The 12,259-nt window shown below is 46.4% G+C and overlaps 1 protein-coding gene across 2 annotated transcripts in view; it reads right to left on the bottom strand.

The window, feature by feature from the left end:
* The window catches only part of LRP8 (LDL receptor related protein 8), a 190,574-nt gene that overhangs the window by 8,075 nt on the left and 170,240 nt on the right, over positions 1–12,259 (bottom strand). For both annotated transcript variants that reach the window (XM_074906184.1, XM_074906183.1), the window contains 7 exons: positions 10,255–10,374; positions 10,000–10,125; positions 8,070–8,241; positions 4,960–5,187; positions 4,287–4,405; positions 2,675–2,814; positions 128–269 (listed from right to left, as the gene is read on the bottom strand). In XM_074906184.1, the coding sequence (XP_074762285.1) occupies positions 128–269; positions 2,675–2,814; positions 4,287–4,405; positions 4,960–5,187; positions 8,070–8,241; positions 10,000–10,125; positions 10,255–10,374 (1,047 nt within the window). The remainder of the gene's footprint in view (positions 1–127; positions 270–2,674; positions 2,815–4,286; positions 4,406–4,959; positions 5,188–8,069; positions 8,242–9,999; positions 10,126–10,254; positions 10,375–12,259) is intronic.

Below are 12,259 nucleotides of genomic sequence, written 5' to 3'. Positions count from 1 at the left end.
ACATTAGGCATTGATTTCCTATTATTAATTGGTCTTTCTCTCTCATCAAGAACCATCAGGAAACTTTTCATTTACTAGCTCAAATAAACCTGATTTAGGGCCATGATACCCTGAGGACATGTCTTACCTTTGGGCTGCTTTAATTCATGAAATACCACGATGTCATGAGGATTATTGAGATTTTCTGCCAAAACGGAGATGTCCAAACCATTCAGCCTGTTTGCACTGAAGATTGCTTCGTTCTCCAGGTCAGTCCAGAACACTCTGTCCTGCAGGAAACGCACAGGATTTCTGCCCTGACCCTGCTCAAACCCAACTCAGGTTGGATTAAACTCCAGCAGTCACAAAGTCCATTGTTCTTACCATGGGGAACCTTTGGTTCATGCTACTTTTATCTGCAGCTTTTTTCTGTTTTGGACACTCTCATTTCTAATATTCAAAAGCACAGCAACCCTGTATGCTTATAAAGTGCTCAGTAATTCTGAGTAGCTGTGAGACTGAGATGAGGCAGCGGAAATTTGATTAAGTACAGGAGATATCCATCCATTTTGTTCCTGAACTTTTTTTTTTTTAAAAAAAACCAAACCCATGTAGATCATGAGCAGAACCAAAGGGCCATGGTAGAAACTTTTCTTATCTCTGATTTTTTAAATCTTTTCCAAAGATAAGACCTGCATTAAACAGGTATCTATGAAGAGGCCGGTGCCTAGAGCACACCCGGAAGATGAGTATCAACTTCTCTTTTTTTATTAGTATCTTTTGCATGGCACAGTATGATTGAAGATGCAAAGTAACCAGTCAAGGAAATACACAGGGACTGCAGTTATCAAACAGTATTTAGTTGCTCGGTCAACTACGTATGCTGCTGTCTGCAGCGAACGCCTGTATTTCAGTAGGAAGGCCACGTTGCTGGAGAACAAGGGCAAATTATCAAAAGCAAAAGGGTTGTCTGTTATTCTAACCAGCCATTCAGATGATGGAGGGTGTACAGAGCTTTAAATAACCCAAGAGATCCTTCCAAACACGGCTGATGAGGATAAAACAAAAGAGCAGCAATGTCTTGAGGAAACCTGCACCCAAAGTCAGATGCCTAGATATCACATGCATCGCATGGGCCTAAGGGTTGTAGGGAAGAGGGTTTTGCTGAGTCAAAAGCCAATCCAGTGAAGTGAGAAGAAAGGAGGCTGACACACACCTTGTCAGGGAGCCAACTACACACCTTTCTGCTATAGCTTCCTTAGAGTGAGGTGCCAACATTGAAGCTTTTGTTCCTGTAATCATTTAAACAATCACAGACAGGAGCGTAGCTCCAAGAGAGAAGACTTCACTGCCCCAGGCTAGGGACACTTGGCAATCCTCTGCCAGGGGAGGAGGAGTGGAAAAGCTGGATTGTCTCTCCGCTTCCACCCAGGCACAGTCTCCCATACCCCTGGATGGGAGATAGGATGGGGGATGCAGGTTCGAACACATGCTTTAGATTTTAAGCACGAGATACAAACTGCATGGAAGCTGTGAGCCCTGGGCCATCCCAGGGTACCTGTATATAAACTAATGGCAGAAATGTGGATTCCCATTTATGTAGTAATTTCTGCACATCTCAGCAGCTTTTAGTTCTTCCCCAAATGACATTTGAGGGTCCGAACTGTACTACTGCATTAATTACTGCACTGCTTTTAGTAAGGCTACGGTGTGACACTGAATGGTACAAGAGTGCTCCATCGACAGGACTAACTGGGTTTTCAATGGAACAAGTAGGAGCTGGAAGCCTTTGTGAAAACAGGCTTATGTCTTTGTAGGATCAGAGCTGTAATGTTGGGGACAGGGAGGTTCCTCTGATGCATGGCAGGGCTTGTGTCCTAATTGGAGCAGTCCAGCCTGAATGAGAGCAGTCTGCTGACCCTTTCAGAAGGAGGTGAAGGCCAAGTGCCCAGGCTCAGCCAAGCACTGGTGTGTAGTGACTGCAGGGGGAGCCCCGCCGGAGCCTTGCTGGCACAGATAGTCCCAGCAGAAGCCTGGAGGCTCCTGAGACAGCGGAAAAATGTTTCTGAGGACACTTCTGCAGATGCTGGGATGAACAACAGAAACAAGCAGCTGAAGCAGCAAAATTCAAGGGGCCATCCTCCCCTGAGGGTTCTGTTGGCACCAAAAAATGCAACACAGGCATGCAGAGACAGTGTGAAACAAAGCTGAGAGCAGCAGAGCGCTCCTCTGCAGGCTGAGAGCTGCTCAGAGCCCACATCCAACTTCCAAAGGAAAAGACTCACTGCAGTGCTGCTCTCAGTGACTGTCGCAGCCGCTGATCATGGTAAGTGTCTTCCCCTCCCCTTGCTAACAGTTTTGGCCTTTGTAGGGACAGCTGGCTCAGTTCAGATCCAGGCCAACCCACTGCCCGTTGTCCGGTTCTGTGGGAGGCGTTATGCGGGGCACCACCGGCCCCTCACGGACGCACTGCTCCCGTATTAGGCAAAAGCATGAGACCAGGCACTGCTCCTGATTAAGGGCTTTAGAAATACAATTTTCCCTGCTGAACCCACACCAGGTTAATCGGTTTCTATAGCAGCGAACGCCCTCACTGAGCTTTCTGCGCTATGCAAAAGGCAGAGCTTTTAATCAAGAGCAGCTCTGAGACCTCTTGCAGTCCCCAGCCTGTTCCGTGTCTGTTTTTGACTCTTACCTCAAACACTGCTAAGCCGAAAGGATGGCTCAGATCGTCAACAGAAGAGATCAGAACTTTTCTGTTGCTGCCATTGAAATCAATGCAGGACAGTGAATGCAATTTGGAGTCTACCCAGTAGAGACGCTGATTCAGCAAATCTGAGAAGTGAAACACAATGAAGCAAAATTACACACAGCTCCTGCAACGTTCTTTCTCTTGCCCAGCATGTTTTTCCTGCTGGCAGCATGACTGATCTCTTTATTACTGGGCCTTTTTTTTTTTTTTAACATTACTTCTGATTTTGAATCAGTGCCCAGATACGCTGGGATAAGACCCTATAAATAAGATTAAAAAGGAGGAACATTCTGTTGTGTGTGGGTGGGGAGTGCCTGACTGACAGCTTTGTACAATGAGGTTCTTTTGTTACCAGGAGGAGCAGGCCAGCAGCAGTTTGGGCTTCCCAGAGTCAATCCCTCAGTGCCCCAGCGAGAAGCTTCATCCACCACAAGGACTGTTCGGTCCTTGGCCTCTTGCTGGAGAACGACGACTGTGACTCAAATACACACCTCTCTGAAGGAGCTGTGCCATTTACACATTTTCAGTGAATAAGACTCCTGGGTCCAGAACCCCTTCCCTGTGCTGTGGGAATGCTGGTGGTGGGGACACTCCTACCACAACCAGGGAGGTTTTGGGGAGAGTGCAGGTAAGAGTGGGAGGGCAGAATCCAACGTTACTTAGAATGCTAAGCACTGAATTTCTCTTCCTGGAGCAAACTCACTCATTTTGGATGAGATTCACCAAACAGAATGCAAGTGGATGAGTGCCAACACAAAACAAGTTCTGTAATTAAACAAGTCATTAATTAATTTCTTAATTACTAAAGAATAACATTATTTGTTTGCAGCAGTAGCACTTCAACACTATGCAATAGTAGCAGCATTTTCTCCTACATCTTTGTCATCGCGGCCAGAGTTTTCAAATATAAAACCAAGCAGATGACTTCACATCTGCATGGTGTTAAACGCATACACCGTCACTCCAGAGGCGGCTGGCCCCGAGTGAGGGTGGGAAACCTCCCTTCCCCTCCTGCAACACGGTGTGGCAGTGAGAAGGACCACAGCCCTCTGTGTGCCAGCAGGATAGGGGCCGAGATGGGTTCTGTCTCGCCACCCCCACCCAGAGCAGCTGGGCAGGCGTGTTGATGGGCAGCGGGGCTCTGTGGGCTCTGTCTCTTCCCTTGATGTACCGTGCGTTCATCAGTCCCGTGAAGCACCCTGACAATGCTTCTGAGACGGGGCCCAGTCCAGAGCACTAGCACCGATGACTCTGATGCTTTCTGGACTTCCAAAGGGCTGTTGCAGTTCAGCATCCTCCCCCAAAATTTCCCTTTGCCTTAAGGCACACCTAAAAGCAACGCACAGCTCCTGCAGTATGAGGATCTGACGACAGCAAGACTACTGCCTATACTTGCTACAGAAATAAAATTGCTTGTGTTGGTGAGCAGAGAGTATTTCCAGGATTTTTGTGTGCAGGTGCCATTGCACATTTACAATTTTGTTTTCCCATTTAACAATAAAAATAAATTTACATCAGACACAGTGGCTGCTGTAGCTATAACCTGGGCACTTACCGAGCGTGATGCCGTTTGGCCACTCAATGTTGTCAGTCACCAGCACCTGCCGCCCCACGCCATTCAGGCCAGCTTTCTCGATCTTAGCTTTGTCTCCCCAGTCAGACCAGTACATGAACCTGAAAGACAGATGGCAAAAAAACAGTAAATTTGACTCTAATGTAAGAAATCTGCACTACTAATCAGAGTAGGAGATGCACTGTTGTCTCCTTATTAGAGCAAAGCTCCTCAGCCACTTCAGTTAATTCTGATATGCACCTCGTGGAGTTACAGACTGTCCCACCGCAGGGTGCTCTGCCATAAATCTGCCAAAATCTCACTGTAGTAACCCCAGGCAAAACTATCTCCTGGTGCGTCTACTAGGTACATAGACTTCACTTACCCAAGTAGCCCATACACATCAGACTGACTACTTCATTTCCCAGCACAACCTGGACCAGCTCAGGCCCACTGAACACATGACCCAAGTGATTATTTCTGAAAATAATTTTCACGACTTTAACAGCAGTGGCCTTGCAAAGAGCTACTTGAACCACCTCAGCAATTCAATGGATCTTAAAGGGCACCTGAAGTCTTGATGAGTTAAGAACCACTCACAAGTTTGTCTGAGACACACAAGGAAGACAAGAACATCTTTGCTGGCGAAGGGAGTGTTTGTTTTCTTTACACCTACCTCCGTGTGGGATCAACAGCAATGGCTCTTGGCTCACTGAGGTCACTGTTGAAAAGTGTTCTCCTCCTGCTTCCATCTGCAGTGGCCACTGAGATGGTCTTGTTTCCAGAATCCGTCCAGTAGATATTCTTATGAACCCAGTCTATGGCCAGCCCTTCGGGAGAGTTCAGCTGGCTGTCTATCAAAATCACCTGCTCAGCTGTGTCGCTCGCTTTGTCTATGTAGGCACTGCAAAGACAGGACCCGTCACTGCCCTGACACACGGCTCAGACGTGCTCGGGGTTGGACCTCAGCTGAATGCCCCGGCAGCACCACTGCAACCCCATGGAAAGAGAATGCACACGTGGAAACCCTTATGGCTGCATGCTGTGACCTTCTGCTTTCTCCTACAACTTGTTCTTATTTCCCTACATCTGGATGGCAGGCACTTCCAGAATAGAGAACTGTAATTTTATTTTTTTACCTGCTTCCTGCTGTAACTGCACAATTCAGCAAAACGATTGACTTCAGGCATGTTAACTTCAATAACATCAATTCATGGAATTTAGGGACATTAGAAATATAATCTCCAGTGCTCTGCCGAACAGAGTTGAATTTAGCATGCAAATAAACGTGCTTAAACGTATTGCAGAATTAGGACCTGTGTAACTAATTATGATTCATCAAAGGAATTAATAGAGCTGTACTAATTTGGCAAGTGATCTCGTTAGATACAAAGAAAATGTTCACTAAATATCAGTGGCAGCCTCAAAATCTTTCAAAACGCTAATGAAAGGCAGCAAACTCCACATGGATGTTTCATAAATAACTCAGTGTTGCTCCTGCCAGCACACAGGCTGATTCTGCTCTGTTGCCCCTGGACTGGTATAATTTGTACTGAGTGAACTGAAATGGAGTTATTCTGAGTTTGCATCAGTGTTTCTAAGAGCTTAAGTCTGGCTCTTAGAAGAACTTGGTACATCTTAAAAAATTTACAAAACAGTAGACGGTTTCTGCCCCACCTGAACATTTGAAACTGTAAGATGGTTGACATCTCCTGTTCCCTGGCCATCCTGCCTTTGGTCGTGGAATGAGAAGGTAAAGTCGTACGGAAGCTGAGCTCAAGTATCACGTTAGACACTTGGAAACAAATGTCTGAAACCAGGAACTCTTGACTCTGCTTTATGGGCCATGGCCCAGGCTGGAATGGCTACGCAGAGTCAGGCTGCATTAACAGCACGCTACCGCGTCTTCACTCCAAGGAATGGTTTTGGTTTCTCTCTGACCCCACACCCAACCAAGGGTGTCATCGGGGTTCTGCAGGGCATCTGACAATGTTCCCAAGACTGTTACTTTAGTCTGATGAGAACCACGTGTTCTAACTACACAATTTCAGGCCAGTTAATTCCTCCCCAGTGACACTCGTGTTGGATACTTCCCGCCCACCACTGCTGTACCCTCAGTGCCACTCGCTGCACTGCTGGGGAAGCAGAGAGGCTCCTGCAGCTTTCAGAATGGGAGGGCTGAAAACAACTGACGTTTCAATCCTCCTAACCACTAAATACTGTAAAAGATCATCTGACACCACAAAGGGGCCATGACCTCAACAGGATCTGGAAAGGCAAGTGAGGTGAGCACTAAGAAAGATGGGATCTCCTGTCAGTGATTACCTCCTGTACCATAGCTCTCCCCTTGCGATAGCCTCTCAGCTGTAGACTGCTTTTCCCCAGAGGACTCCTGTGTCCTGTTCACTGCTGGAAGGACATGGTGGCCTTTTGTTTAAAAGTGTTTGATATTAGTGATAGTAGCGGTATTTTAAACAGGAAAGCGAATTGTTAAGAAGTTATAATTGCACAGCTTGCTCTGCAGAAAAGGTGGGACATAGGACAAAGGTAATGCAAACAGGAGTAAGAAAGAGAAAAAATCTGCTGTTTGGAAAAAGGCTTGGTACAGCCATGTTCAGGGTATGAACGCTGTTTGGTGGCCCCCAGTGCTGTAGAAGGAGCCATGTGTCCTGAATAATTCTCTATGTATGAATATGAAGCCCTTACCCACCCCTGCCTGTGCCTACAGGATCAGACACTGTGAAAGCAGCCGGCTTGCTTCTGAAACCTCTCCCCTGTTTTCAGAGCCCCGCAGGCCCGCTCAGGGTACCTGCCTAGCTACTTGCGTGCTTAATACCCAACACAGCCTGGGCAACCTTCCCTGCCAACGGCACGGGAGCCACCACAGCCTGCAGAAACCCTGCCTTGGCTCCCACACACTGAAACCAACCAACCTTTGCCTGATCATTAGCTAAAATCCAGAACAAATCACTGTAGAAGCTGCAAGAGGGTGCAATAGCGATGCAAATCAGAATATACATGGGGGATTTTCAGCACATAAATTAAATGCATTTTTGACTAGGCACACTCACAAGCCCCAGTATGTAATACTGTGATGGATGCCATAAAAACAACTGAAGGAGAAGGGAGGATGAGAATTACAGAACATATACTGTGGTCAAGTGCTGTGAATTTAAATCCAGTCTACCAGAGACTGCAGTTGGCAGCTAGTATCTGTGCTGCTACCTCCTTGCTCCCACCGTGTGCCTCCTCTGCACTTGCAGACGCTCTGTCTTTTGTGGTTTCACGTACAGCAAGCGCACAGCACAGCAGCACAGCATCCCTTAGCTGTATTATGATTCGTAAACAAGATTCTATGTCTAATTGCACAAATGCAGCAGGATCTATTACTGATGAAAAGCCTTCCTGTATTTATTTCCCATTTACAAAATTACCTGAAAGTAATTTATTGGTGCTGACTCATGTTTAGGTGCCTTTGACCTGCTGCACTGAGACGTCAGCTAAACTCAGCTTTAGAATGTGATACTTTGTCTTGCTTGGATTTATTATATTTTTTGGCCTTAAAATTCACTGTATTTTTGGCCTTAAAAGTCACAAGCCCCTGATTTCTGTATCAGTTCCTCAAAAAGCTTACAAACTCAGCCACAACCAGTAATCCAGTAAGGGAGGAAAAGCCCTGAGGTGCACTGTACCCTGCGTTGTTCTCCGCAGGTTGTCTTTAACGGGTACAGATAGAACCGGAGCTTTGGAAAGGTACCCAAACACACACCCTCCTTTGCCCCTTACCTGTAGATTTTTCGGTAGAACAAATCACACCAATATATTCTGTTTGTTGACACCTCCACGTCCAGCGCCACGACATTCTTCAGCATGGGAATGATGCGGGAGTAGTCCCTTTTCACCAGGTCGATCTTACGGACCTCGTGGCGATTGGTGAAGATCAGGTACGGACTCTTGCCTACCACGGAAAATCAGCGCACTTGACATGTTAGCAGCTGACTCAAAGGCTGGATTCAGCTTTCATTTCTCAAACAGCAATAGAACTATCAGTCACTGACAGTGCTGCTTTGTAAGGACACCACACCAGCAGCAAGTGTAAAGGGCTTCCAGAGGCAGAGCTATCACATGTGGACAGGGAGGACTGCAGCACCTCTGTGGTCCCTGGCTCTGTCCTTGCCTTCAATTTCACATTTCAAGTACAAAATCCAGTGACTCGTGGCCAGGCCAAGGAAGAGACAGCTCTGTGGGCTGCCTGGAGGGAAGGGAGGCAACCAGATCTGAGGCATGATAGGGCCACACTGAATCCAGCAAAGCCAGGACTGGTTTCCAGGGAGGAATTTTAGGCTGTCACATACATGAAGAACTCATAGAGTACACCTGAGCACCCGGGCTCAGGCTATTCACATCTCTTTTTTGCGGGGCCAGAGCTTGCAGCCTGGGTGCTCAGTGCATTGCTACTGCAGTTGTGATCTTAGGCCAGAGCCTCTCCAGAAGCATAAAGTTGACCTGAAATGTCCAGCAGACAGGAGAGCAGGACACACAGAAACCCAACAACTGTTTTGCTTAGAAGCCCACAGCCAGCACCTCAGCCTCCATGGTTATTCACAGTGGGTCACTCCCTGCAGGAGGCAGACACCCAAGAGGTGCACATCCCTGCCCTCTGCAAGCAGCAGAGCATGTGATTTCTCTGTGCTCTTAAGTGTCACTAAAATAAGAGGTAAGTCAAACAGCTAAAGCTTTAGTTTCCTCTTTGTGCATCTCCCTGTTTGAGGTAGGGACAGGATGGGAAGCTCAGAACAAGCTTTAGGTTAGGCTGGTTTGTCTCCAACAGTGCCCAGTGAAAAGTGTCTTTCCACTGAGAAGGACAAGAGAGGATTGAGGAACATGATGCTGAAAGGGAAGAGCTGGGACAAGGCTCCAGCTCCGGAATACATCGTGCTGCAGGGCTCCCAGCACAGACTCTTGGGCACAACAGAATTTTCTAACCAACAAGCAGATCAGTGTCCCAGGATTTGGGTCAGGCCTAGCTCCCTGCAGGTGTGAGACTAACAGACATTATGCAGGACACTGTGCATACCAGACAGAACCTGGGAAGAAAGAGGCCACACGCATGTGCAGGATAACATGAGAGAAGTAATTCTGTATTGCAGGTAACTCTCCTTTCCCCCAGAGAGCCCCTATTTCCATGAAAGAAAGCCCCAGCATGGCTAATGCTCATTCTTGCACAATTCAACTTTCTATCCCTCTGACTTTACCACTTATTTTTGCAATAAGGTCGAGCAAACTGCTGGTGTTCGTGTTGGTATTTGCCTAAGAGGCTGGGAGGGTGGAGAGGTGGCTAACCTACTGTGCTTTAATTGGGATGTTTTCTTCCTTTTAATACTACTACTAAATGTTATTGCTGCACTGTTTTTAATAACACCTGTCAAAAGACTTTCTTTTCTAGTTTCAACTTCAAACAGCCAACTAGTGACTGTAATCTTGCTCTGTACACTGTTAAAATATTCTGATCTGCATGATCAGTGGTTCTTGCCTGGAGATGCATCTGCTATCACTGCAGCAGTTCTGTGTTGCTCAAAATGAAACATCTTTGCTTGCTTGCTTTGCTAATTTCCTTTTGTTTCTGTTCCTCTAGCCTCAGCCCTGCAAGCATGTTTTCTTATCAGAGTTGTGATGTTGAGCAAGCAGAGTTTAAGTGCCCGTGGCACTGTCTTACCTACAGCTTTGCAGTTCTTGGACAGGGTGTCCATCTCGTATCCCTCGTAGCACTCGCATTTGTAGTCCCCCTTGTAATTAATGCAGATCTGGCTACAAGCGTCTGGATTCTCACATTCATCTATGTCTGAAAGGAGTGTTTGAAACCCATCAATAACTTGAAATCAAACCATCTGTGATGGAGCAATGCTGAAGTGAATATAATCACGTCTCTGTATGGTGAAACACAAGGGACTGCTGTTTGCATGTAAATTACCTCCACACGTTTTTTTATCCAGAAGCTTGTATCCGGGTGGGCATTCACATTCATAACCAATCTTCAAGTCTTTGCATATGTGTGAGCAGCCACCGTTGTTCATAGAGCATTCATTAATACCTGGAAGGGATATACAGACAATATATGACAAAGAAGGGCTTTTAGTTGTAAGACTGAATGAAATTAAAAGATGTCCTCAGAATTTTTCCTCTATCTATCAGCTTTTGGTAGCCAGGAGCTGGGCCCACAGACCATATGAGTGACTTCAAAGAGAGGAAGCCACCACTATATTACTTTCTTGCTCTTTATTATTCCAAACCAACACTGCAGGATCATTTGAACTGAAAGCTAGTGGCTAAATGAACAGGGAGCCCTGGGGATACAGCCTATGTGAATCTCTGCATCTCATCCCATCAGAGAGCTGCTGCTTTGAGCATGTTCTGCCACATGTGAGAAACTTCTAAGGGACCTAAAGGCTCTCTCCAGGAGACTTCTTCCCCATGCACTCGTTCATGTTGACTTTTCTGAACAGTCTCTCTGAGCTTTAATAATTCATGCTGGGGGAGTCTCATCTCTCAGGGGCCAGCTATTTTGAAATACTATACTGGTTTCCCATCTAGCTCCAAGGAACAATCTATGTAAAAATTCCAGAAAACACCAAAGTACAGTCTGGCAGAGATGCTCCATTAGCACCGAGATACAGTCCTCCCACAAACACATCCCACACGACAGTCTCTGCTGGCAGCCTGCATCAGCCCAAGTGTGCAATTTATGAAGCAACAGCCCCCATTCTCTCCTGGGTCCCTGTCTAATCCAAGGCCACCTCTCTGATCCTTTCAAGTGCTTAAATGAAAAACAAACTAAATGGATCCTTTTAACTTGAACTAAATGAGAGGTTGAGGAAAGTGGGTGTCCTGTCAGAAGTAACATTTCTTGTTGTTGTAATTAACCTACACAAGGTGAGGAGAAAGTCCTCTCCCTAAGTATGACTGCTAAACAGAAGCTGTAGGATTTCAGGGAGAGTGGGCTCACTAAAACAAGCAAAACTGATTTGCTTCTATCTATAACACAATTTAAAGGCCAATTTTTCATTTATCTCTTACTTCTTGCCTCCTTGCACACTGCAGGTGAGCAGTACAGCAGAGCCATTAAACCAGTGCTCTTGGAAGACAATAAAAACATCCACAAGCCAATTAAGTCGGTAAGACTAGGAAAATACCATGCCAGAAGGAACCCCACCTCAGTGCTGCTACGCTTTCACCTTCCTATCAGAGAGACACACATACAGATATCAATACATTAACAGAACAAGTTCACTAGGCTCTAAGAAGGTGTCCACAGAGTCACGTGTGTTGTCACTGTTCAGTGACGTTTATTAATGGATATCACCTATTCCTACACTTGCATAGGCCTATAGCAAACTGGGTCATAAATATGCACAACTGCTCTCTGCAAAATACTACAAAGGCTGTTTTGACTGACAAGCAAACCCTCACTCAGATGACTCTCGTGGTTTCAGGGGTGCTCTATGGAATGGATTTAGAGACTGTAAATCAAGTGCTGTTCACTTGCTGCTCTTCTCAAGAGGAGCTGAGGAGAAGCCAGGCAGAGACATTAGCCTGTTCCCTTCCTGCTGGGCAGCTGCTGCCCTTTACTCAAACTTCAGCAGTGTATTCGCTGCCTGTCTGAAGTAAGACAAGTGATGTTCTGTCTTCTGCCGTGCTTTTTTGGAGAATCTCTGAGGGCACTGCAGTGTCTAGCACACAGCTAGACAGACACACCAAGATGAGGAGCATGTCCTGCACCTCCTGCCTTCTGTGTGGATTACTTGTGCGTGGGTGTTACATTCACAGCAATCCACATCATTCTGCGCTCTTAAAGAAACATGTTTCCTTTGGGGGTATTCTCTGCTTGGCTTCCTAACTCAAACATCACTCCACTGCCAGCCTGGGACCATCAAGCCAGCCACAGCACCGCCGTAAGGATGACCACCAAGTCCAGCTGT

The sequence above is a fragment of the Athene noctua genome, chromosome 5 (assembly GCF_965140245.1).
Source record: "Athene noctua chromosome 5, bAthNoc1.hap1.1, whole genome shotgun sequence".
NCBI classification, from domain to species: Eukaryota; Metazoa; Chordata; class Aves; order Strigiformes; family Strigidae; genus Athene; species Athene noctua.
This window is presented reverse-complemented; position numbering and strand designations above follow the sequence as displayed.